The sequence below is a fragment of the Gavialis gangeticus genome, unplaced genomic scaffold (genome assembly GCF_001723915.1).
Source record: "Gavialis gangeticus isolate Ggan-Ray unplaced genomic scaffold, GavGan_comp1, whole genome shotgun sequence".
Lineage (NCBI taxonomy): Eukaryota > Metazoa > Chordata > Crocodylia > Gavialidae > Gavialis > Gavialis gangeticus.
The window spans coordinates 46,300,689-46,324,600 of record NW_017728994.1 but is presented as its reverse complement, the minus strand read 5'-3'; the positions used below and the strand labels follow the sequence as shown (position 1 = coordinate 46,324,600).

Below are 23,912 nucleotides of genomic sequence, written 5' to 3'. Positions count from 1 at the left end.
TGCAGCTTCTCCAATACTTCTAAGAGGCCTCTCAACTTAATGTCCATGTGAAAGGTGCTTCTATTTTAAATTATTCTCCCAAAATAAAAATCCTCCTTCAAGAAGTCCTGACCTCTCTTATTTTTCCATACAGTATTGGGTGAGGCCAGTACTTGGAAAGCTGCGTCTAGTTCTGGGGGCAGCATTTTAAAAAGGACTGTGGAATATTGCATATGGTTTAGCGAAGACCTGTAAAAATGTTTGGAGCAGAAAACATGCATAGGAGTAAGAGACTGGAGGAGCTCCATCTGTTTAGCTTTGCAAACAGATTAAGAGTTGGCTTGATTGTGACATATGAGTATCTTCATGGAGAGAATCAAAAGTCTCTGTGGCTCTTGTTATGCTTCTCACCACTAGATTAATGTCTGGAGGTTTTAAACAGACACATTCAGCTTAAAAATATGACAGAGTTTTTTTCCCTGTGGAGGTGATCGGATCATTGGAACAAATGATCAGATTTTGGTGGGGATTTTCTCTCCCTTGATGTCTTTAGTTCAATAGTGGGGGCATTTCCAAACATACTTGAGTCAGGCACAAGTTATTGGGCTCAATGCAGGGAGAACCTAGTGAAACTCTTTGGCTTGTATCACATAGGAGGTAAGATTAGATCATCTAATGGGCCGGTCTGGTCTTAAAATATTTACATTGCTGAATCGTTCCCCCAGCAGCTCTAGGCACTAAGAGAGCACAGCTCACCTTGGTGGGGAGCGTCCTGCCACGCTGAGCTCTTCTCAGGTGGCAGACGTCCCTTGGAGGATGGATGTGCTTTGTAGCAGGGGAGCTTTCTACCCCTCACCAGAGCTGCCATGTGATGTAGCAGGGTGGGAAGCAGTGTTGACCATATAGGGTCCCAGCTTTGCCCTTTGCCGAGCCCTCTGACTTTCTTCTGCCGTAGCAGAAGGTGACATAACGGGGTCACCTCTGAAAACCACATTGCAACTGAGCTGCAAAAGGTGGAGAGTTGTGAGGGTCCTAAATGCAGTTAGTACCTTCCATGTGGGTTTTGTTATCTTTGTCTCCAAGTAGCCATTGACCAATAAAAGACCAAACACTTCCACGAAATAAGTCGATCTTCAGATGTTCTCTATGCTGCTGCTTCTCTTGCAGGTTGTGGGATATCGAGTGTGGGGCATGCTTACGAGTCCTGGAAGGCCACGAGGAGCTGGTGAGATGCATACGCTTCGATAACAAGAGGATAGTCAGCGGAGCGTACGACGGGTGAGGCTGCTGGACTGCACCCCTGAACCTCCATCCCTGTCTTCTCCCTGCCCCATTACCTCCAATGGGACATTAGGCTCCTTTGTCTGTCCCGCCATTCTTCTGGCTGATGCATGCAAAGCATGTTAGGCTTTAGACCCGCGGGCCAGATCCGGCCTACATTGTCGTGTCATCCAGCCTAGTTGTACCACTCTCCTGCCTCCAAATTTCTGAACCTGTGGGATCCCCAAGCCCTATCTGCTGGATTGAGTGCCCAAGCCCAGACTACAGGGCTGGGCAGGGGTAGTTTTGGGCCCCACAGCCCACTCCCCGTGCACAGAGGGTATCAGAAAGATGTCAGGTCCAGGGGGCCTAATCCCAATGGGAGGAGGCACTGCCAGGGCCCAATCCTGGCACACAAGGCAGGGTGGGGGCACTGTCAGGCCCCAGGACCCGATCCTGGCATTCAAGTCTCTATCTGGTGTGCAGACCAGCCCTGCTCCACTCATCTACCCACTGCTTTAGATGTTCCTCTGGTTCTTTTATCCTTGTTTTGTTTGGAAAGAGTTGTGTGTGCCCCTCCAGCTGCATGCGGTAGATCCATGCAGAGCCTGCTTGTGCTTGAAGGGCTAAGGTGGATCCATAAGATCTAGCATCTTGTTAACATTATAGTGTCTAAAACTGCTGCTGCTTGTCTACAAATCTCACAATTCCTGCACACGCTTTTTTCCCCTCTGTCTGCCACTCAGAAGTAAGTGCTTTCATGGCTGCTGCTCTGGGAAGAGTAGCAGCCCTGATACAGGATAGCTTCCTACACAGCAGATCCAGAAGCAGCTTGCATCTTCCATACAGTCCCCTTCTTCCAAATTATTGCAGGATTCCCAAATCATTGCCAGTCATTTCTTCCTCCTTGAGACCCTAACCAAAGATTTCTGCATCTCCAACCTAGCCAGCTATCAGCAACTCAAGAGAGTTGCCCAACTTCATAGCGAAGTGGATCCATGCATGGGTTTGGAAAGTGGAGCTACCTTTTCCTCCTGCTGCATGCATTCTGTCTTCTGAAACCCTGCATCTCCACTGCTTCACAAGCTGAGGTCTTTGGTGGAAACTACCTGTGCCTGCCAATAGCAGCAGTTTGGTACTTAGCACCAGTGGAGGTTCAGCTGTCAGGTTCTTTACAGCCTGCCCGCACTGCAGCAGAAAGGAGCAGGCTCGTGTCAGTCAAAGAAAGGGAGAATTCACACAGTAGACCAGTGTGAGACGCACTCACACTGAGACACACTCAGCCTTTTTGAAGTCATAGCAGCAGTCCCACTTGAGAATTGCTGTTGTGCTCAACCAACCTCAGTGCTTCTCAACTGGGTGTTGCTTCCTCCAGGTAGAACTGCCCAATGTGTCTCGTGCTCAGCTAAACCAGGAAGGTCATGTGCATCTCTGTTTCCAGGAAGAGTGTAGGCAGACTGGGAAGGGCTACAGCACAAGCCAGCTATCCAGCTTGCTTTAGCGTTACAGACAACGTTACTGAGGGGCGTGTGTAACACTAGCTCTGCACACTACACTGTTGTACTTGGATGCCAGTACTGCAATGGCAGTGCCTGCATGGGGTACCCTGAGAGGGTCTCGCAGCACTCCAGTTGAGAACAACTACCATAGACACAAAAGCCAGGGATATGCAAAGAGCTCAGTGTGCAGTAAAAGAGGGCAGGGGCTTATTGCAAGTCAGCTGCACTTCAGTAAATGCCCATGTGCACGCTTTAATCTTTGCTAGAGACACGACTGTTCTAGGATGTCTGAGCTTACGTAGCAGAACCGATCAACTGCAGCATGAGCCACTTTAATTATCTCGCCCACCGCACTTTCTGTGTGCTGTCTCATTCGTTTAGCCTGGAGAAGAGAAGACCGGGGGGTGGGGGGCGGGAATTGGATCACAGTCTTTAAATACCTGCAGGGTGATTGTAGAGAGGATGGAGGTGGCCACAGGGGACAGGACTAGGAGCAACGGCCTGAAGCTGCAGCAGGGGCATTAGATTGGAGCTGAGGAGGAACTTTCTGACTCTGAGGGTGGTCCAGCATTGGAGCAGACACCTAGAGAAGTGGCCCTGGAAGTTTTCCAGAGCAGGGTGAACAGACACTTGGCTGGGATGGTTATACAGGGGCGATCCTGCCACGACCTTCTGAGGCCCCTTCCAGCCTGACTGTCCTATGAACTTATCCCATGGTAAGAGCTAACCCATGGTACAGTAGCCTTCAGTGAGAGACATAGAGTTATCACTGGTTGCCTTTCCTGTACAGCGGGTAAGAGCACGCACATGGGCAGTTAGCCCAGAGCAGCTGTTGGGTGGTAAATCCCTGCCCTCTGGCACCACATGGTAAATTGTTTGTATGTCTGTGTCCTTAGATTCATTTTTTGGGCAAATAAAGGGCTTGATGAACTATATTACATGCACTCACACCCACTCTCTTGTCCCTTGTCACTTTGTTTTATGTCTTTTGACCCATTCACCATAAACCTGCCTGATTCTCTATGTTACCTGCACCCCTTTTTCCCCCTTAACATAAGCGAGCTTTGCCCAAGAGAGAGCACCACGTCTCGAGCAGAAGTATTCACCTGTGCTTCTCCACGAGCCAGGTGCATCATCTGAGCTGTTACACGTTTACCTTCTGGTGAGCACTTGCTCTGTAGCAAAGTCACAAGGTTTGTCTCTCTTTCCTCCCTAGGAAAATTAAAGTGTGGGACCTCGTGGCTGCCCTGGACCCTCGCGCCCCAGCAGGGACTCTCTGTCTGCGAACCCTCGTGGTAAGAGTTTTTGGTTGGGGGGGGGGCTGGGGTTGGGTTTGTCAAGGCTTTGTTGGGCCATGGAGTCTTGAGCTGGTTTAGACTGTCTGCAGGAGCTCTGATCCAGCCAGCAGGCCCGAAAATTTCCAGGGCCCAGAGGCCAAACTGAGCCAACACAGCTGGGGATTGGCAGTGAAGAAGGTTAAACCACAGGAGGGATCCCGGGTCACCAGGAAGGACCTGCCCCAGCCAGCTCTCGGTCAGACACCATGGTTATCAGTCGTAGCACTGGGGAAAGTGCCATGGGCCCATCTCACTCAGCCAGGGGGTCAGTTTTATGGCCTCTTCAGCAACACGGGCCCCTGTAATATGAGGCCAGGGCAGTGTTTCTGGGCCAGCTCCAGGGTCTTCTTCACTCTAATATTTGGCGACAATGGAACAATGATTTTTCCCAAGAGCAAAGGTCCTGACTTCACGGGGGAAGATGTCTTTGCTGATCATGACCTTGGATTCCACATAGCGTACGTGCTTCTGGTTGTCCCAGGAGTCTGAGCCTTCCTCTCTCCTGCTGCCTCCCAACTTGTGACTGCTGTAGTCAATAGAGCATTAAAAGGTGGGGATTACACCTCACGGTACAAGGAACTCCCTCCATATTTCTTGCTGAGTTTTGAGTGACTAACAAAGTCCGGGTCTGGGTTTCATCCACCCCTGTGTCTGCCTTGCTTGGCAGGGCAGACGTCCTGCCCTTGGTTCTTGAAATGAAACTTCTCACTGCCCTTAGCCAGGGGAGAGCAGACACATCAGCTCGGCTGCTGTTGTCTTGCCCCTTGTTGGAAGCTGAAGCCAAAGGCAGGATGGATCACAGACCCTGACCCCCTCGCCCCCAGCCTTGGACCTTGCCTGTTGTCACATGGCTCTGTCTACCACTGATGATCACTGCCAATCTGGTGGTGGGAGAAGGGCTCTGGGGCAGACCTGCTCTCCTCTTGCTCCCACTTTTAGCACTGAGCCACGTTGGCTGTAGGGGAATTTCATAGATTTCATAGACGTTAGGGCTGGAAGGGACCTCGGAAGATCATTGAGTCCAGCCCCCTGCCCCAGGGGCAGGAAGTCAGCTGGGATCAGAGGATCCCAGCAAGATAAATGTCCAAATGTCTCTTAAATGAATCCAGAGTAGGTGCTTGCACAACCTCCGGTGACAGTCTGTTCCAGGCCTTTGGGGCTCAGACAGTAAAGAAATTCTTCCTTATGTCCAGCCTGAAACGGTCTTGGAGGAGTCTGTGACCATTTGACCTTGTTATCCCTTGGGGCGCTCTGGTGAACAGGCATTCCCCCAGATCCTGATGAGCATCCCTGGTAAACTTATAGGTGGCCACCAGGTCCACCCTGAGCCTGCATTTTTCCAGGCTGAAGACTCCCATGGCTCTCAGCCTCTCCTCATCAGGCCTGTTCTCCTGCCCCCTGATCATGTGCATGGCTCTCCTCTGGACTCTCTCAAGTTTCTCCATGTCTTTTTTAAATTGTGGAGCCCAGAACTGGATGCAGTGCTCCAGTTGCAGCCTCACCAAGGCCGAGTACAGCGGGAGGATGACATCCTGAGATTTGCTAGAGAAGCATTTATGGATGCAAGCCAGAGTTTTGCTCGCTTTACCAGCCACAACATCGCATTGGTGGCTCATATTCGTCTTGCGGTCAATCACGACCCCCAAGTCTCTTTTGGCCATGGTGCTAGCAAGCATAGCGCTGCCAAGCCTGAAAGCATGCTGCAGGTTTTTCTTCCCAAAGTGGAGAACCTTGCATTTATTGGTGTTGAACACCATCAGGTTTTCATCTGCCCACTTTCTGAGCCTGTCCAAGACCGCCTGGATCATCATCCTGCCCTCAGGTGTGGACACTTTACCCCAAAGTTGGTGTCAATGGTGAACTTGGCCAGTCCGCTTCTGATATCAATGTCCACATCATTGATAAAGAATCTAGGAATGGGTTAAGAAAATGCCGGGGTAGACTAGGCCATAAAGGTGACACCCCCCCAGTCTGGGCTGAAATGCTTGAGCAAGAAGCCATAGGAAGCCCAGTCAGCTGCTGCACTGGCCATGCCTGTTCTGTGTTTAAGCAGCTTCCAGCCCAGCTCCTGACTCCCTTTGAAATACAAAGGAGCCTGGGAGCCTTCATAGGAGTGGAAAGCTCAGGCTTCGGTGGCATTAGCATTCATCCAGCCTGCTCCCATCCATGGGCCCAGTGACTGTTCCCTTCCTTCACCATAAACCTGCCGCAAAGCGAGTGGCTGATTCCCCAGACCGCAGGGCGAGGGTTCAAGGGCCAGACAGTCTGCAGCAAGGCATTGAAAGGCATCTTTCAGAGAGCGGGCTGACTCGCACCCATGGAAACCGCTCCGTCAGCCAGCTACGTACCCAAAGCATCGGGAGACTCCAGTGCAATTAGCAGCACTGATCGCATACCAGGCTTAAACCCTGAGCACAGCGTGTGCCCGCAGACCTGGGAGGTTTTATTTAACTAGTGCCATTCCACCCGCCTTCTCCAGCCACGGACATCCTGGGTGCTCCAGCTAATTGTGTCATCCATCAGAAATCATGGGAGGAAATTGTTGTAGGACTCTGGGAGCAGTTGCCAATAAATCCCCCAGCCTGAGAGCAGCAGAGAGGACTGAGCAGGGGAAGGAGGGTAGGTTTAAGTGTGTCTGTTTTAAAATCTTTCACATCTGTGACAACAGGGCATCTTTGCATCCACTTACCCAGGCTCTCCCCCCCACCCGCCTTCCCTCCGCTTCCCAAATTAAACCTGGCTTCACAATGAACATCGCCAGCCCCCCACGGTTTGTGTTCAATTTTCAAACAGTGGGGGAAAAGTCCACAGATAACGAATGCTCGCCGCATGCCAGCTCCCTCGCATTTTTTTCCCTCCTTTAGATGGAGCAGCAGCCGCGTGAGTTTAACAGCGCTTTCTAGGCTGAGAATCAGCCTGCTCCGGCTTTCCCCTCCCAGCCAAGGGAGGCAAGTTTTCTGGGCTTTGCGAGGCGACGTAGGCCTCTCACACGGGCTCTCCCCGTGACAGCAAGGGGCAAGCGTGACAATCAGGCGCAGACACTTCAGGCGTGTGCCTCTGACTTCATAAGCGCAGGATTGAAAAAATAGTTTTTTTGGAACAGCCTTTAAAAAGACGCTCGGTTTCTTTCAGCATCTTGTGAATGACGTCTCAGCAAAATGACAGAGGCTCTTAGTACAATTCGGGAAACACCTTTCCCACTAGAATATAGGGGCAGGTGCCGAGAGTGGTTGCTTTTTTAATCAGTGAGAATATTTTTCCACCCCCAAAGATGTTTTGTCTTGCAAGCAGCCTCCTTGGCTTTACGGGTCTGGTTCATGTAGAGAGATCGTCCTGAAACTGCTCTGAAAGACCTTGCCATATCTCCAGGCATTTGAAGGGCTTATTTTCGCACTGCCCACCCCTTTGAGGTGGCCCCCCTCTCTGAGGTTTCTCTTTCTACTTAATGGCCATGCAGTGGGGCAGCCTTTTATTTAGCCCTCTTTAAAAGAGCTGCAGTAAACAGAATATCTCTTAGTTTCTAGGTTTCTTGCTTGCTTTGACCCCGCAGAGGGCATAACAGAGCCATCCATGTGCTAAGCCGAGATGCAAAGAGCTGCCTTTGCCTGCTTTATGTTTCTCCGTGACTGGGAAAGAGGAAGCACCGATAGCAAGTTGCCAGCATGCAGGGAAAGCATAGGGGCACGTGCCTTACTGTGTCCAGGATCTGGCCATTGCTGCCTGTTAATAACAGCTTGAACTTCTGCCAAATCGCCAGGCTGCTTCCACTCAGCCTCTCAGGCTCAGAACGCAACCCCCCGTCAAGAAAGCCCTTTCCCTGTTCGTATTCGGGAGGAATCTTTGCTGGATCGGTGGACATCTCACCACCATCCCCTTTGTCTCCTCCAGTTTCATCCCTTCCCTCTTTCAGCCGTAGCACCGGCGCTGGACGGGGACCCCGGGCCACTCATAGAACTGTCTCTTGATCCGCTCGAGCATGCCGCCGTTGGAAATGCTCCAGAGTTAATGCTAAGCTCTGTAGTAGGAGATAAGAGGATAAAGCAGAGCTGAGCTGCACTGTGAGGACAGCTCGACTTGTTCTCCAGGGCATATGTACCGGGGCATAGGAGGTAATGCCTCCTCTGTATACGGTGGGGTGAATTCCCAGCCCCAGCCACAGGTCATATGCACCCAGTGGCCTTGCACCAAAAAACCAATCAACCCACACACTCAAGCCTCTCTAGGCGTTCCCAGGCGGTACGTCAAGTAACACACGGTGTCTCTAACCTCCCGTTCAGGAGCATTCTGGGAGAGTCTTTCGCCTCCAGTTTGACGAGTTCCAGATCGTCAGCAGCTCGCACGACGACACGATCCTCATCTGGGACTTCCTGAATGACCCGGCTGCCCAAGCAGAGTCGACCCGCTCCCCCTCCAGAACATACACCTACATCTCCAGATAAATAACGCTACACCGTACCTCACACTTGCACAGGTAAAGCCGTGGCCCCGGGGGTGGTGAGCATTTGGTTCGAGGGACAAGCTCAAAGTCCCCCTGTAACGGTTCTGAATGTAGGGCACCTAGCTGAGAATTACTTAGCTGGACTCTACATTCAGAAAGGTTACGGAGGGGCTCCTTTTAGGCCAAAAAAGGTTGAGAGCTAGTGCCAGGTAATGGTGGCAGGGGCCAGATTTCACCCTGCCGTGCCCTGCTCTTTCCACCATCTGCTCTCTCTACCCGGTGAGCAAGGGCTTTCTCTGCCACCAAGGCTGCTCCTCTGTGATCCCACATATGGATGACTGCCCCAGAAAGAAGTGAACACATGCTCTACAGCCTTCTTGAATGCGGTGTAGAACTAGCCTGGGACAAATCTGGGATAACGCCCTGTAGGCACAGCCATGTGTCAGCAGCTCTATCCCACGTTAGCCATTTGCCCAAGGCAGGTGGGCAGTCACCTGCTCTCCCTCAACTAATGGCAAAGGGTGGTAATTGTAGCCTGGTGCATGGATAATAGCTGGTGCTCTGTCCCCTCTGGACCCTGCCATCATACCCAGCGTAAATGAGACTGGATGTCACACATCCAGCATCACGTGTCCAGGCCTTTGGGCGGCAAGGAGCTGGTGCATCCTGGTAGGGAGTGGATTTTTTTGGTAGCTTAGATCAGGGGCTGCAGTTAAACCAGCTGCCACCAGCATCCAGAAATGAAGGGCAAGGGAGCATCTGGTGCTTAACAAGAAGATGCGGGCAGCTTGACATGGGGCCATTGTCCTCAAGCAGGAGGGTTTAGCCGTGGAGTATTGGTTTCCTTCCCTCCTAGGTAGTGACCACACCGTCCTCCCCGCGGTTGGCTGGGGATGAGCAGTGTAGGATGAGGAATGTCTCTAGGGCTTGAGGAGCTGAAGGATGAGTTTGGCCTAATTTCATGGGAATATATTATAGGCAGTATTTATTAACAAGGCCCAATCTAGCCACGTGTGTTGTAGGCATCTAGAATCATAGAAATCATAGAGAAGTGGGGCTTGAAGGACCTGCAGAGGTCATATCTAGTCCAACCCATGCCTGAGGCAGGATCAGCCCTGTCCAAACCATCCTATATAAATCTATAATCTAACCTCTTAGTAAAACTACCGTCAGCCTTGACGCAACACATGGCCTGGCCAGTGCTTTCCTGCTAGCTCAGTGGTTCTCAACTTTGAAGACCACCCTGGAAAATGCCGACTCTTTGCTTTCCTTGCGTTTTTTGGCAGCAGGAAAATGCTAAAGCCATTCTTCTGTTGCAGAGAGCTCAGACAGACACAGCAGGGCAGGAGAGATTTGACACACCGGATCCAGATTTGACAAACTGGATCCCTACTGGGAATCTCAGGGTTGCTCTTGTGTGCAAGTGTTTGCACTCCTTGTGGTGCTGATACTGCGCAGACACCCATAAGAGGATCTCAGGGCATGGCAGGGTGCTGTGTGCCCTGGTTGAGAACCGCTGCTTGAGCTGTAACACAAAAGCACTGTCGCTCTGAGGCTGTTACGGACGGGACCTGAATCTGCACCCAAGCGGTTGTGTAGCTGGGTTTGATCTGTGAGCCATGGGCTGCGCGTTGGTTTGGGGGCCGAGGACTCTTTGCTGTGGTTAGCGAGCGCACTGCACTCGAGGCTGCTGTTAGCAACTTCAGAAAACAGGCAAAGCATCGGCCCATTGCTGGCAAGGTTGTTCCCAGGCATGGTACCCGTGAGGAGCACCATGCCACAGCTCAGCCTGGACTCTGCAGCTGTCAGCCCAGCTCCTTCTACCCCCTCACAAAGCACCAGTAGCAAGCACAGGTTATCCAGACAATGGCGAGGAGGGAAAGGAAACCTGCCCTTGCTTCTTTTCTTTTTCTTTTTTTCCCCCCAGGACTCATTTAAGCTGCAGTATTTAAATTATCTGCCAATGCCAGGACAAACGAACTCTCCACGTAATGAATCCTTGCTGAAGAAAGAGGCTCTCAGACTCGTTTCTGGAACAAAGTTGGCGTGCGGTCGATCTCAGACAGGGTCTGCTCAGCGCGGCCGACTGCTAAAGTGCTGCTATATCAGAAGACATCTTTTATCTTTCATGAACGATTAACATTTTTAAACCTCCCCTCTTCTTTCTCCCTTTTCCCCCCACCTCCCGCTTTTCCCTCTCTAGATGCAGGCACAGATGTCCTATAAAAATATTTAAGGTGTTGCCAGTCTTCGTTGCTTTGCTCTTAAGCAGAAGAATCATTGTCACTGGGCACCGTGCAGAGAGAGTCGCTGCCGGGTCAGGAGGCTGGGGAAGGGGCTGCTGCTTGGAGATATAATTAGGTATCATTGTCAGTCTTTGATAAGAGCATCTCGCACCTGACCCCGAAGAGCAACTAAAGTGATGCCTGAGAGGAGACCCGAGTCCCCGCTGCATTTGGCTGTGGCTGCCTGCGGATCTGTCTGGGTGGAGAGAGCAGGTGCCTGAAATACACCCCCTTTGATGAACCACATCAGGATTTTTCCTTCCGCTCTCACCCGTCTCTCGAACCTGAGGAGGCTGCATGTGTGTTACGAGCTTCCTCTGTGTATCATGTGGCCGGCGCCCTGCAGAACGGCCGGCAAAGCCTGCCCAAGTCTGGAGCACTCTTCCTGGGAGGGTTGGTGGGGGGCATGCAGTTCCTAGGCATGGGGAGATGAGCTGAGGGCAGTATTTCACCGGTGGAGGCATGGTCTGTACCCTAGCACAGGCTTGGTTCGCTTTGAACTTCCACGGGTTGTACCCCAAAGGCAGCGCTGTATGCGTGGCTTGTAACTTGTTCTGTTATTCAGGGAGATGCTTGAGGCTGCAGCCAGGACCAGAGGCTGGCACCTTCCCAAGCTCTCCATGCACCCCCTCTCCCCACTGCTTTCACCACCGGGTCTTAGAGGAGCTGGCCCCATCCTGCATGCGGTGGTGCGCTCTCTGCACGTGCAGCGCGGCTGGCTGGGTTTGGACAGGGGCCAATGGTAGCAATGCCGCCAGCCGGCAAAGGCAGGTGGGTGCATTTTCTCATCGGCTTATACAGGGGCATGGCCTGCCTTTGCCGCCTAGCCGCACAAACCCCTAGCCAGCACAGCACGCACCCTCAGCCTTTCACCCACCTGGCATTGCGGTGTTAGGAGCAAGGGATAATTGACAGCAGGACCAACTCCAGCTGAGACCTGTGAGAATCAAAATGCCTCTGATGCGATGGGCACGCAGCGATTCTCCACGTCTCAGGGGCCGGTGCAGCCGGAGGGTGCCACGCTTTCCCCCACCGCAGCCGGGAAAGGAATCGCAGAGGGTCCCATGCTTGGATCAGGAAAGATTAAACAGAAATAATCTCCACAGTCATCCCGGCCGTGGCGAAGGAGCTGACAGATTACCCGGGAGCAGTTTTAGGAGGGCCAGGTCTCTCGCTGCCGGCATGGAGCAACCCTGGCTCCCCTCACAGCCGTGAACCCGTCCTGCCAGCGCGGAGGGCAAAGGGCCCTTTGTCCTGTGGGGGTGGAGGGGAGGGAAGCAGCACCGAGCAGCATCTGGCCCCCTCTGAGCTTGGCGCTTTGCACCTGGGAGGTTGTTATGTGCATGTCCTCATCGGCCTCGCCTCGCCAGGAGTCCAGTTGCCACCGTGCTTTGGAACCGTGTTTCCACCGGTGACATCGGGTAAGCAACTGGCCCCACAGACCCTGAAGACGCGTCCCAGTAGCCAGCACCCTTTTGGCAGCAGCCAGAAGTCTCCCAAAGGAGGAGACGGCAGCAGAGACGTGGAGAACGGTGCTCCCAGAACAGCCCTAAGAGAAAGCATGAGAATCGGTGCTGGCAGAAACACCCACGCATCTTCAGAGGGCCCAGATACCATATCAGCGCTGGCAGCTCCCCTGGCCCCTACGCTTGAGCTGCTGTCGTAGGAAGCACAATGGAAGTCACCTCTTCGGTGACCTTGGCAGTGACCCCAGCCCACAGAGACGCAGGACTTTTGCGTCAAGCCAAGCGCTCTCCCTTGACACCTGTCTCTGGGGTGAACTTCACAATCCTTACTGACTGGTCACAGTCATCGGACGCCCTGCAACCGTGGTCCGTCAAGGCGGGGGTATTGAAGGAGTTGCGTTTACATCAAAAATCGTTCCCAACTGCCTGGAGGGCACAGTCTTGTCCTTGGCTGTACTTGAGTGTCATTCCTGTGGCCCCCACCATTGCTCCGCCTGCAGCCTGGTAGCACCTGGGCATCATGTATACAACGACAGCTGCAGACACAACGGTGTTTCCTTGCCCCGCATCTCTCGTCCACCTCTGTCTTTCGGTCATAGGTTGCACTAGAAAATGGCAACTCCGTGGATGCTACAGAGGATCTTTGGGGTTCACCTGGGTCTCTGGGCAGTGACTTTCTGTTTCCAAGACTTCGGAAGACCCGAAACTCTGGCCAGACATGGAGGCAACACATAGCAAACCGCCTTGGTTCGGCTCAGCCCCGGTGCTCGTTTGAAACACATCGTTAGGTGTGGAGAAGGTACCAGGGATGTTTAACTCTGCTGTATAAATAAGGTATGGTGCAAATGCTGCAGTCTGTTTTGGCTGTGATGCTCGTCTCTGGAGAAGGGGCGATGTCAGGGTACTTAGAGACCAAACTGCCAGAGAGCGAATTCCTGCCCCTCGCAAGCTGAATGATTCTCCGATGTCTACGAAGGGTGATGAAGTGAGCTGGTCTGACTTGAACCCGAATCGGCCACAGCTCTGCTTTTCTGGTCCGCATCGAAGAAATCACATGGTAAGTAGGCCTCTGTGTTGAGAGACGGCAGCTCTCCTCAATTCCCCGCTCACCGTCCACGTGCAGGGGTGAGGCTTTGCGATGGATTCAACAAAAGATGCCCAGCTGGGCTGGATGACACGCAAGGGTTTTACAAAGCACAGAAAGGAAGCAAGGAGCTAGACGTGCCTGTGGACTTCTGAATTGAAACGCCTCCGCTGCATCCACGTTGTTTCTCCCGCAGCTCCCAGTCGCCTTGGCCACGAGGGAGGCGTGAGACCAAGAGAGCAGGACAGTCCATCACGACTCCCAGCCCTGCTTTGAGGGCAACAAGCAGCAGCTGGCTGCGTTGCTGTAAGCAACCCCATTTGAAACCCTGATGGCTTTTAAAATATACAAGCAGGAATGGGCAGCTTGGGAACTGCTGGGCCAGTGGGAAGCAGCTCCATTTCCCCCCTTGGCTTTCAGGGATGGGCATGTCTGCAAGAGCGGAGGGGTTCGGGACTCACGAGTGGACACCGCCAGTCTCCCTAAGTGAAGAAATGCTCCGAGCCTGGTGCTGACGTAGACAACAGCTTGGCCTGCCCTGTCGCTTCTGCCCTGCTCCTTCTTGCACGGAGAGGATCTTTCACATTGAGGTTTTGCACGCTCAGGCAACACGCCTGTTTCTCCCATCCCAGGTCCTGGCTGCCCCACAATCTGCCTGATGGGTGGTCAGCACCTGGTCCATCATCGAATGCCCGCTGGTTTCCTTCATCCCCTTTCAGGTCGTATTTAGTGACCACTTGGTCTCGCGCTGGCCGATGAGGGTGAGGAGCATTGCCGGTGGCCCAGAGGCCCACAGTTAACAAAGGGTGTAAGAGGTCAGGGGAGGTCGTCCCATATGATGGGGAGACTATGCTGAAAACACGCCAGCCCCAACTTGTGCCCTTGGCTGGGAAGGGCACAAGCGTGGGAGGGGGAAAATCTGAGCCCTGCAGAAACCAGTGTTTCCTGGGATTAGCTGATGGGCGTGTGGCCTTCGGTCCTCCCAGTCTTGGGAGCGGGGAACAGTCCCTGGGACAGCCGGGAGCAGGAGTGAGCTCCCCCAGGGGCTCCCCATGTGGCAGGCATGATGCATGTAACGTGCTGAGCTTTGCCCTCCTGTTCCCCCACCCCACCGCTTCTCCAGGAACGGAGGAGACCTCCCAGCGGCCTCTCCGGCTTTCCTGCCTGCTGGCTGGGGTTCAGAGCAGGGTCCCTCCCGCTCAACGGAGCAACAGCAACCTCGACAGCAGTGTGCTTCCCCCGTGGCCCCCGCACCACCGAAAGGTACTTCCAGCTTGGCAGTAGGTGACCCCTGCACGAAGCTGTCAGGGCTGGAGAAGGGACTCAATCCTCTGCCGTCCCATCCGTCCGAGCTCCCTGCGGCGCATTCGGATCCTTGCTAGGCCCGCGGAGCGGCTCTCTTCCAGCTCCAACGCTGTCGGGCTGGTCGTCGCATCCCAGCCTTGGCAGGGGGCTGGATCTGGAGTCTCACAGCTGCTTTGCCCCCGTGCGGGGGGCTGCCCTTTGCCAACCCCACCTGCAGAACAACGCGGCGCAAGAAGACGTCGGCCACCCCAAGCGTCCAGCTGTCCCAGGAGCCCACCACCCCTCCGACACGCCGACCCCCGGCTGCACCGTGTCCAGCTCGTGCTGGGGGGGACGAGCGAGCACGGCCCCTTCGGTTTTCCGTTTCTTCCTCCGCTCTAGTCGTTCTCTAGGTCCCTCCGTAACGAGTGCTTTGGATTTCGTGATGCCGTTCCGGTGATGTGTAGTTCATGTACTAATGTCCACTCGAGCTAGGCTCATGGTAACCGTGTGGTATATATAAATATTTTTTTTTTAATTATTATTTTATTTGAACTGTTCGGACAATAACTTAAATACAGCTCTAAGAGGACGCTGTGGCTCCGTGGTTTTCTTTCCAAACCTCAGTTCTCGGGAGCCTCCGGCACTAAGGGTGAAGCGCTATCGGGGCAACGTGCGCCACCAAAAGCCTCTTCCAGGACTCGGCTGTGGCCCCCCCAAGTCCCGGGACCTCCTGGTCAAGCTTCTCCTGATGATTGTTATGCCTCCTTCTCCAGGACGGCTTCTAGTTGGACCCAGTGAGTTTAGGCCCACACTTCCCCAGTAACAAATAGGCCTGACTCTGGTTGCAAAAACCACCCCACAAATGGACCCCGTGCGCAATGTGCTTTGCTCACGGGGAAACAGCCCCCGCCTGGGCCACGGAGCCATCCGTGAACATGCGGGCAAACAATGCGCAGGAGCTGCAACCCATCTCGCCCCTGCGGGAGAGGAGACCGGCGTGCAAGGGGGGCACGTGGCCAGATCCTGGTTGGAGAAGCACAAATGTCTTCTGAGAGCTAATCAGACCCCAACTGTTCAGTAATGAGGGAGTAATTGAGGCATCCTGGCATCTGTGCTGGGACCAGGCCGCGGCCGGCACCCGTCCCTATATAACATGCCCCACTCGTGGCTGGGCGCCGGGTCTCTCTCTCCATTTTACGGGGCAGCCCCCTGTGATTCGAAGCTCCTGGGGTGGGCAGAAAACGAGCCGGCCCCGAGGCTCTTGCCATCGCTCTCGCTGCTGGCTCCGTTCTTGACACCAGCGGGGGCTTGGAAATTGTCGAGGCTGGTGCTTTTCTGTAGCGCTGGGAGCGGCTTCCCGGCAGCCCCCGACTCCGGCTGTTGATTTGATATCTGCGGCTTTATTTAACTCTTTGTGGGTCCCCCTACACACAACCTGCTCTTCCATCTGCTGGCACCAACCGTGCAGGGTCCTGGCGGGAGGGTCTTGCCCCCGCGCTCAGGCTCAGCCCCACACTGCATTGGGGTGGGAAGGGATTCCCCCCTGCTCAGACTGGCTGCACTGGGGTGTTTGCCTTCCTCTGCAGCGGGGGCATGGCCTGGGCCTGGGCTCTTTGCAGCACCCATGACCCTTGGTAGCAGCAAGATGTTGGTGCTCGCGGCCCCCTGTATCCGAGGAGCAGAGGTGGGAGCGATGCCTGGGGCTGTGTCAGGGCAACTGTCGAGCAGCTCCAGGATTGCACGCGGGGTTTGCCTGGGCTGGTTCGGATGGGGCTGGATGTGACCCTGCAGCTCCCTGTCGACCCCACTTCTCTCACGCGACGCGGTGTGTGGCCGCTGCTCGGATGGTCCAGGAACAAAGCTAGAAACAAGGGCTTGTGGCAGTGTCTCGCACGGGCCCAGCTGTGCCTGTGCGAGAGACGTCGCACCCGGAGCCGGGCCCTGCCCGCAGGCGCTGGGCCTCAAAGGCTGAGCCGGGGCCGCAGCCACACGGCTCATCTCCCCACCCCTTCCTTTCTGCCTCAGGCACAGGCTCCAGCCCGTCCTTTCCCCCGGGGCCGGCTCCTGCACCGCAGCCTCTGGTTACACCCACAGCATGCACGCATACATACAACGTGCATGTGCACACACACACCACTTGTGCACGCTCACTGGCCAACCTATGGCAATTCTGAAATGCAGTCCCTGCTTGCACACGCACGCACACGAACTTGGGCAGGGCAGGTAATCCGGCCTCCTTTTTTACCCTCCCTGCTTGCACACGCACACATACACAATGCGCAAACACACACAGATAAACACGCTCTCTGGAGCCAACCCACAGCAAGCGTGTTGTTCAGTCTCCTGTATTTTATACGCACGTGTGCGTGCACACGCACACACACTCTCTCTAGGGCCAGCTACTGGCCATCCTGTAGTCCAGCCTCCCATGTTACCCTCCCTGCCTATACACACACAGCATGCACGCATGCACGTGTGCACACGCATGTGTGCACACATATGCACTCCCTGGCATCAACCCATGGCAATCTTATAGTTTAGCATCCTGTTGCCCCCCACCCTGCGTACATGTGCACATGCGTGTGTGTACACACACGTGCACACACTGGGGCCAGCTCCTGGCCATCTTGTACTTCAATCTCTTGTGTTACAATCCCTGCTTACACACACATGCACACACATGGCACCTCCTTGCCCTCAGGGGCCGCACGTCCACATGGGCCTGACTGGCCTGTGCCAGCAGCTGAGGCCCTGCACGGATGTAGCTGCAACTTCCCCCAAGGCCACTGGGCATGCAGTGGCTGAGGGGGGCCGAGATCCCGGCACAGCCCCAATTAGTGCTGCTAATTAGTGCCCCAAGCATGTGCCCTCAGCCTGGCCTGCCCAGCCCCCATGCTGGGTAGGGCTGCCCCAGCTCCTGCTCCACCCCAGAAGTGGCCGCATCCAGGGGCGGGGAAGGACCAGGCCCCTCAGCCCCTCCTGCCACTGCATCCGCACCCTCTGCTCTCCCCACCCGGCTGCCCTGGGCCAGGCTGGGGCACGGCAGAGATGCCCGAGGCCAGCTCCAGGAGCCAGGGACAGGCGACCAGCCCTGGTCACAGCTGAAATCTGTGAACCGCCTGCAGCTGCTTGCGGACGATGGGACCTGTGGAGCCATCAAAGGGATGCGGGAGCCACGATGCAGCTAAGGTAAGTGGAGGCATCCAGGTGCCCCGTCCTGCAGCTCCAGCCAGTGCCCCATCTGCTTGGGGCTGGGGGTGGGAGTTGACCCCCTACAGCCCTGCTGGTGCCCCTCCCGACCCACAGCCCCCTGCCCACCCAGCCCTGCTGGTGCCCCTCACTCCCAGCTAGGGCAGGCGTGGGAGGGAGACCGGCCAGCCCTGGGGCAGCCTGGCAGTGCCCGTTCCCTTTACTCTGGGGGTGCAAGCCCTGTTGCGGCTCTGCCAGGCCCCCTTGGCCCCGTCCTTGCAGCAGATCCCCTGAGGCCTCACACACCAAGTGCTGGACACGAGCCCAGGACCACTGGGAGAGTCTGGGGACAGGCTTGCCCTGCGCTGGCTGCCACTGCCTCCCCGCACGGCCTCGGTCACGTCACTTAGGCCCCGATACCACTGAGACCCCGGCAGGCTCCATCCCCTCCAACCCCCTGACACTCCCTGCCTTAATGGGGGGGAACTGGGGCCAAGAGGGGCTGTGTGAGCCCCTAGCTGTGACCCCCCAGCCCCTGGGACCCCCCACATCAGCAGCCTCCAGCAGGCACAGAGTTAACAGCAATGGGGCTGGAGCTGGAGAGGCGAAGCCGGTCACGCTCCCGGCATGTGACTGCCGGCCGGGGGGGCAGGGGGAGTAGCCCCCAGCGCCGTCCCCGGGGCCTCGATGACGCCTCGTCCCTCCGGCCTTGGCCCCAGCGCAAGGGGCTGCCATGGACCCACCGCCGGTCCCCCCACTTCCCCCCCACCGCAACATCACAGGGGTGAGTGGGCGCTGCATTCCTGCCCGGATTAGGGGGATTGGGGCCTTGCCAGGCCACAGGCCACGGCCGCCTGGGCCAGAGGCCGCCCGGACGCCTGGGTTCTGGTCCCAGGACTGGGGGCATTGGAGGAAGGGACCCCCCCACCCCCTCAACACCTGGGTTCAATCCCAGCAAGTGGGGAGTGGGGCCGGTGGGTTGGAGCAGGAGGCTGGGACCCTGGACGCCTGGGAGGGCCATTGTGTCATGCGGGGGCTCCTGTGCTCTCCCCCTGGCTTCCCACAGCCGCTGGGGCAGCCCCAAAGCCGTCCCCTGACCCCCTGGCTGTGCAGGGAGCAGCCACTTCCCCGTCTCCCCTTGGGGGGCTGTGAGGACCTGTTCAACCTCCCCCAGCCCCAGGGAGCGAGACCGGGAGGGGAGAGGCCTGCGGAGGCCAAGCCCCCCAGCATCGCCTCTCCAGGGCCTCGACTTACCCCAACTGTGAAATGGGCTCACCCACCCCCAATCGTTTGGGCAATCAAGCCTGTACGTACCCATCCTGGCCCAGCTCCCACCATGCCACCTCTGTGAGACTGTCCTGGGGGGCGTGCCATCCCCAACCAGGCCTGGTGTTTGCCGGCACCTTGGGGCCAGGCCTGGCCATGCGAGGGACTTGTGGGGGGGCTCTGCCAGGCCCTGGCGTGGGGAACTGCACCTTTCAAGGGCCTGAAGGATGGCGGTGGGTGAGGGGCTGGGGGCAGCAGGCAGGGCAACCCCAGTGGCTGGAGGGGGGACCAGGGCAGCCCCCCTCCCCACCCCCATGTGCCCGGCCTGGCTGAGGAGCCCACGACAGCTGCCCAGCTCCAGGCAGGACCCCCCGGCCCAGCAGCGCCCCAGATCCACCTTTGCCCCAGGCCTGGCTCTGCTGCTGGGGGCATCGCATGCGGCCCCAAAATGCACCCACCCACCGGGGCGGCTGGGTCTGAGGGGGAACAGCCTCTGGGGGGAATCCCCAACCACCCCCCCATGCTTGTTCTCCATTTTGTTCATTTATTTCATTTATTTCTGTATTTACATGTTTTATTTTGTCTCATCCCATTTTCTCTTTACTTTGTTTTATTTATCGATTTTATTGCACTTTATTTATTTTTCATTTCATTTAATTTTATGTGTCATCTTGTTCTGTTTTATTTATTGTCGTTATTTTCAATTTGTTTTATTTCATTTAATTTATTATCTTATTTTATTTCATTTTCTTTATTATCTTGCTTTACTTCATGTTTTTATTCTCATTTTATTATATTTTATTTTATATTTTATTTTAACTTCATTTATCTGTTTTGTTGTATTTTAATTTGTTTTTTATTTTAATTTATTTATTTTATTTTATTACTTTATTTTTATTTATTCTTTATTGCTTATTTTTACTTGATTTGATTTATTTTGATTTCATTGATTACTTTTTTATTTAATTGTATTTATACTTCATTATTTATTCTATTCGATTCTCTTTATTTTTTATTTGTAATCTTATTCTATTTATTATTTTATCTTATTTTGATTAATTATTTTATTATTTTATTACATTTTATTTTTAAATCTTTTAGCATCTTATTTGATTTGATTGATTTATTATTGTATTTGTTATCATATTTTATTCTATTTCTTATTTATTAACTTATTTTATTTTATTCTAGTTGATTTGATTTTTTCTTTGATTTGATTTGATTTGATTTGATTTTTTTACCGTCTGGCCTCGAGCAGGTGTTTGTGGGTCCCAGGCTCTGTCCCAGGCCCCGGGGGGGGATGTGGGGGCCTGGGGCGGGAGCCCAGACACCTGGCTTCTCTCCTGCTCAGTGGGGCAGGGCGGGGTGGCTGGAGGCCTTTTAGAGGGTTTCTGGACACCCCCCTCCACCCCAATGGCCTTGAAGAGTTTCCACAGGGAAAAATGTGACCCAAAAAGGGGCCCAGGAGGCTTCACCCCCAGCTGCTCTCCCGGCTGGTTTCACCCCCATCGCTGCTGAGTCCCACAGCCCCCCCCCTCAGTCCATTCAATGCTCCAGCTCAGGGCGCTAGGAGGGGAGCGTGTTTTGGGGAGGGGGGCTGGGGCAGTTTCATGGAGGCGCGGGGGTGGGAGCTGGGACAGGACAGGTACAGACAGGCTTTATTGCCCAGAGGTTTGGCAGTGGACGAGCCCATTTCACAGACGGGGCAAGTCAAGGCCCGGATGCGCAGGCAGATCTCGGCTCCTCCAGCACCGTCAGTAACCTGGCTGGACCAAGGCCTGTGCACTGCGGGGCTGCAGCTGAGGCCTGGCCAACTCGTTTCACTCGCCACTGATGCCTTGCCGCTGTCTCCCCAGCCCCTCACGTTCCCTCTGCTCTCCGTCACCCTGCTGGCCTCCTTCGGCTCCTCCATGCTCTATGGCTACAACCTGGCTGTGGTCAACTCGCCGGCCGTGGTAAGCACCGGGGTGTGAGGGGTGTCCTGGAAGGGGATCTGCATCTCTGGGGGGTCCCCAGCCGTGCCAGTGCAGCTGGGAATGCAGCCACCTCTGGGGGTGCCGGAGCCACCCAGGGAGCAGATGACCCAGAATCCAGGTCCCGCAGGGAGGGAAACTGAGGCAGGCAGACCCCGCCCCCCCGAACCAGGATTCATGAATCTGGGCAGGACAGACCTGGGTCCGACCCCGCGCAGGGCAACCCTTGGGTCCTTATGGCCATCGCTGCAGCCCAGGGCTTGCAGCGCAGCAGTCAGGCCCTGCCGCAGAGACCTGATCCAGGCCTAGCCCAGCCCCGCCAGCCCCTGCCCACTCCCACCTGCCGCCTTCTCTCCCCTTGCAGCACATCAAGGCTTTCTACAACATCACCTGGACCAAGCGCTACGGGCAGGGCCTGAGCCCCGGGCTCCTCACCCTCATGTACTCGCTGACCGTCTCCGTCTTTGCGCTGGGGGGGCTGGTGGGGTCCCTGCCCGTGGGGGTGCTGGTGACCCGATACGGCAGGTACAACCTGAGCGGGGGGAGGAGACGGACTGAGTGACTCGGGGGGCTCAGGGCCACACCAGGGTGACTTGCTACCTGTGGCCCTGGCAGGAACGGGACCCTGGTTCGGAGCACGCTGCTTGTCTTCCTGGCCAGCGCCCTCATGGGCTTTAGCCGTGCCCTGGCCTCGCCCGAGATGATCATCACCGGCCGCTTCATCACGGGCATCCACTCAGGTAGGACAGGGTGGGGTCAAAGTAGGGTGGGGAGCTGGGCATGGGGTAGGGGGCAGCAAGGGCTATGGGGTGCTGCACCCTCACTGTGCCCCTCGGCTGGTCGCTGCCCACAGGCGTCTGCCTCAGTGTGGTGCCCATGTACCTGGGAGAAATCGCCCCCAAGAACCTGCGCGGCTTCCTGGGCCTGGTGCCCAGCATCTTCATCTGCCTCGGCGTCTTCTCCGCCCAGCTCCTGGGCCTGCCCGAGCTGCTGGGGGAGGTCAGTATGGCTCCTGCACCTCCTCAGTGCCCACCCGGGGACGCCAAGGAGGTGGAAGGGGTTGGGTGGGCATCTTCCTGGGCCACCCATGGGTGCTCCTGCTCCAGGACACAGAGGCTGGGGGTGGTTCATCCAGCCCCCCATCCATGCCCTGAGCACCCCCTGTGTCCCGGCTCCCCCCGTCCAGGACGGGCACTGGCCGCTGTTCCTGTCTGTGGTGGCCATCCCGGCCTTCCTGCAGCTCCTGCTGCTGCGCTGGTTCCCTGAGAGCCCCCGGTACCTGCTGATTGAGAAGAACGACATCCGCAGTGCGACCCAGGGTGAGCCCGGGTCCCCCCATCCTAGCCTCCCCCCAGGTCTGGACCTCCAAGGCCCCCTGCTTCCAGGCTACCAGGGGCTGAGGCAACCCACAGGCAGCCTAGCCCAAGCTCACAGACCCTGACTCATAACAGGCTGGTGTGGGTGGGCAAAGGGCCTTGACTATGGCTCCACTGGGGGGACAGTGGCAGGGACAGGTGTCGCTGAGCGCCACCCCATGCCCCCACAGCGCTGCGCTGGTTCCTGGGGAAGCAGGACGTGCGGGAGGTGGTAGAGGAGATGCGGGAAGAGCAGCGGTCGCTGTCCTCAGTGCAGACGGTGTCCGTGCGGCAGCTGCTGCAGGACTGCAGCGTGCGCTGGCAGGTCCTCTCCGTCATCGTCATCAATGTGGGCATGCAGCTCTCTGGCATCGATGCCGTGAGTACCCCCGGCCTCGTGGGCGGCAGGACATGGCTGGACCGGGCAGACTCGCCGGAGTGGGGCTGGATGGAGCTCAGTCTCCTGTCTCCCACAGCGGCCATGGTGGACGCTATAAGGGGAGAGCACAGACCCGGATCTCTCTAGTGTGATCTGTCCCCTATTCAATACCCCCCCGGCACCCACTGGTATTGGTCTAGAGATGCCAGAGGAAACGTCTCCAACCGTCCTGCTCAACAGCCAGTGATAAATGGATCCTCCTTGAGTTTATCCACCCCCTTGTTGACCGGACTCTGCTCTCTGCCACCTCCTGCGGCGAGGAGTCCCACCAGTTAACAACGTGTTGCCTAAACAAGTCCTTCCTCTTAGTTTTAAATGTGTCACCTACACATGTCACCTAGTTCTAGTCTTCTGGGACTTGGGGAACAGGTCACTGGTCACTTGGTCCACAGCCTTCATGGTCTTACAGGCTTCTATCCTCTCCCCCCTCAGGAGTCTCATGGGACCCACCAGGGTCTGGTCTCCCTTGTGCCCTCCAAAGCCTCCCCCGGCGGGGCACAGACCCACATGGCATGGCTCTTTCTCCTTTCCACCCTGAAGACCCCCAGCCTTTTCAGTCTCCTGGGGGGTCTCCAGTGAGCACCTGCCCCGGGGCCCTGATCGTTTCTTCTCTGCACTTTTTCTGATCCTACCACAGCCTTATTGAGAGACGTGCATGAAGGAGAGAGAAATCTGCATGTGCCCGGGGCTGTCGGGTGCTCAGAAGTTGGACACAGGGTTTGTCCGGGCTGGTTTGTACAGGGCAGGTCCCTGCCAGCCCCGCTCCTCTAGGACTCTGTGAATTCAAAAGACGAGGGAGAGGAAGGGGTCATCCCACCAGGCCCTTGGAGAGCAGGGACACTCCTCAGCAGCCACGGGGACCCCTGTCCCAGGGCCGACAACATTCAAAATACTCGTAAGACCCTAAAAGTCCAGACGTGCCAGTCACTTAAGGCCACCTCTGTCCTCCCAGGACTCATTTCAGAAACTCATTGGGGAAATCTAGGAGCGGTCTGAGCCCGTCATCCCGGTTCCCTGCTCCCCAGGGACTAGGGGCTCGCCTGCCAATGCCCCCC

At 55.8% G+C, this 23,912-nt stretch overlaps 2 protein-coding genes across 8 annotated transcripts in view; both read left to right on the top strand.

The window, feature by feature from the left end:
- BTRC (beta-transducin repeat containing E3 ubiquitin protein ligase) overlaps positions 1–12,299 on the top strand; it is a 147,776-nt gene extending 135,477 nt beyond the window's left edge. For 5 of the 7 annotated variants that reach the window (XM_019502708.1, XM_019502713.1, XM_019502712.1 and 2 more), the window contains 4 exons: positions 1,147–1,257; positions 3,955–4,033; positions 8,353–8,546; positions 10,441–12,299. In XM_019502708.1, the coding sequence (XP_019358253.1) occupies positions 1,147–1,257; positions 3,955–4,033; positions 8,353–8,514 (352 nt within the window). In that variant the 3' untranslated portion in view covers positions 8,515–8,546; positions 10,441–12,299. The remainder of the gene's footprint in view (positions 1–1,146; positions 1,258–3,954; positions 4,034–8,352; positions 8,547–10,440) is intronic. The other 2 variants (XM_019502710.1, XM_019502709.1) reach the window with 2 other exon arrangements.
- Positions 12,300–17,745: 5,446 nt separating this feature from the next.
- LOC109287551 (solute carrier family 2, facilitated glucose transporter member 9-like) overlaps positions 17,746–23,912 on the top strand; it is a 17,685-nt gene continuing 11,518 nt past the window's right edge. Inside the window, exons 1-7 of the mRNA XM_019502721.1 lie at positions 17,746–17,824; positions 20,947–21,045; positions 21,428–21,588; positions 21,679–21,803; positions 21,917–22,062; positions 22,250–22,382; positions 22,610–22,797. Of these exons, the coding sequence (XP_019358266.1) occupies positions 17,774–17,824; positions 20,947–21,045; positions 21,428–21,588; positions 21,679–21,803; positions 21,917–22,062; positions 22,250–22,382; positions 22,610–22,797 (903 nt within the window). The 5' untranslated portion in view covers positions 17,746–17,773. The remainder of the gene's footprint in view (positions 17,825–20,946; positions 21,046–21,427; positions 21,589–21,678; positions 21,804–21,916; positions 22,063–22,249; positions 22,383–22,609; positions 22,798–23,912) is intronic.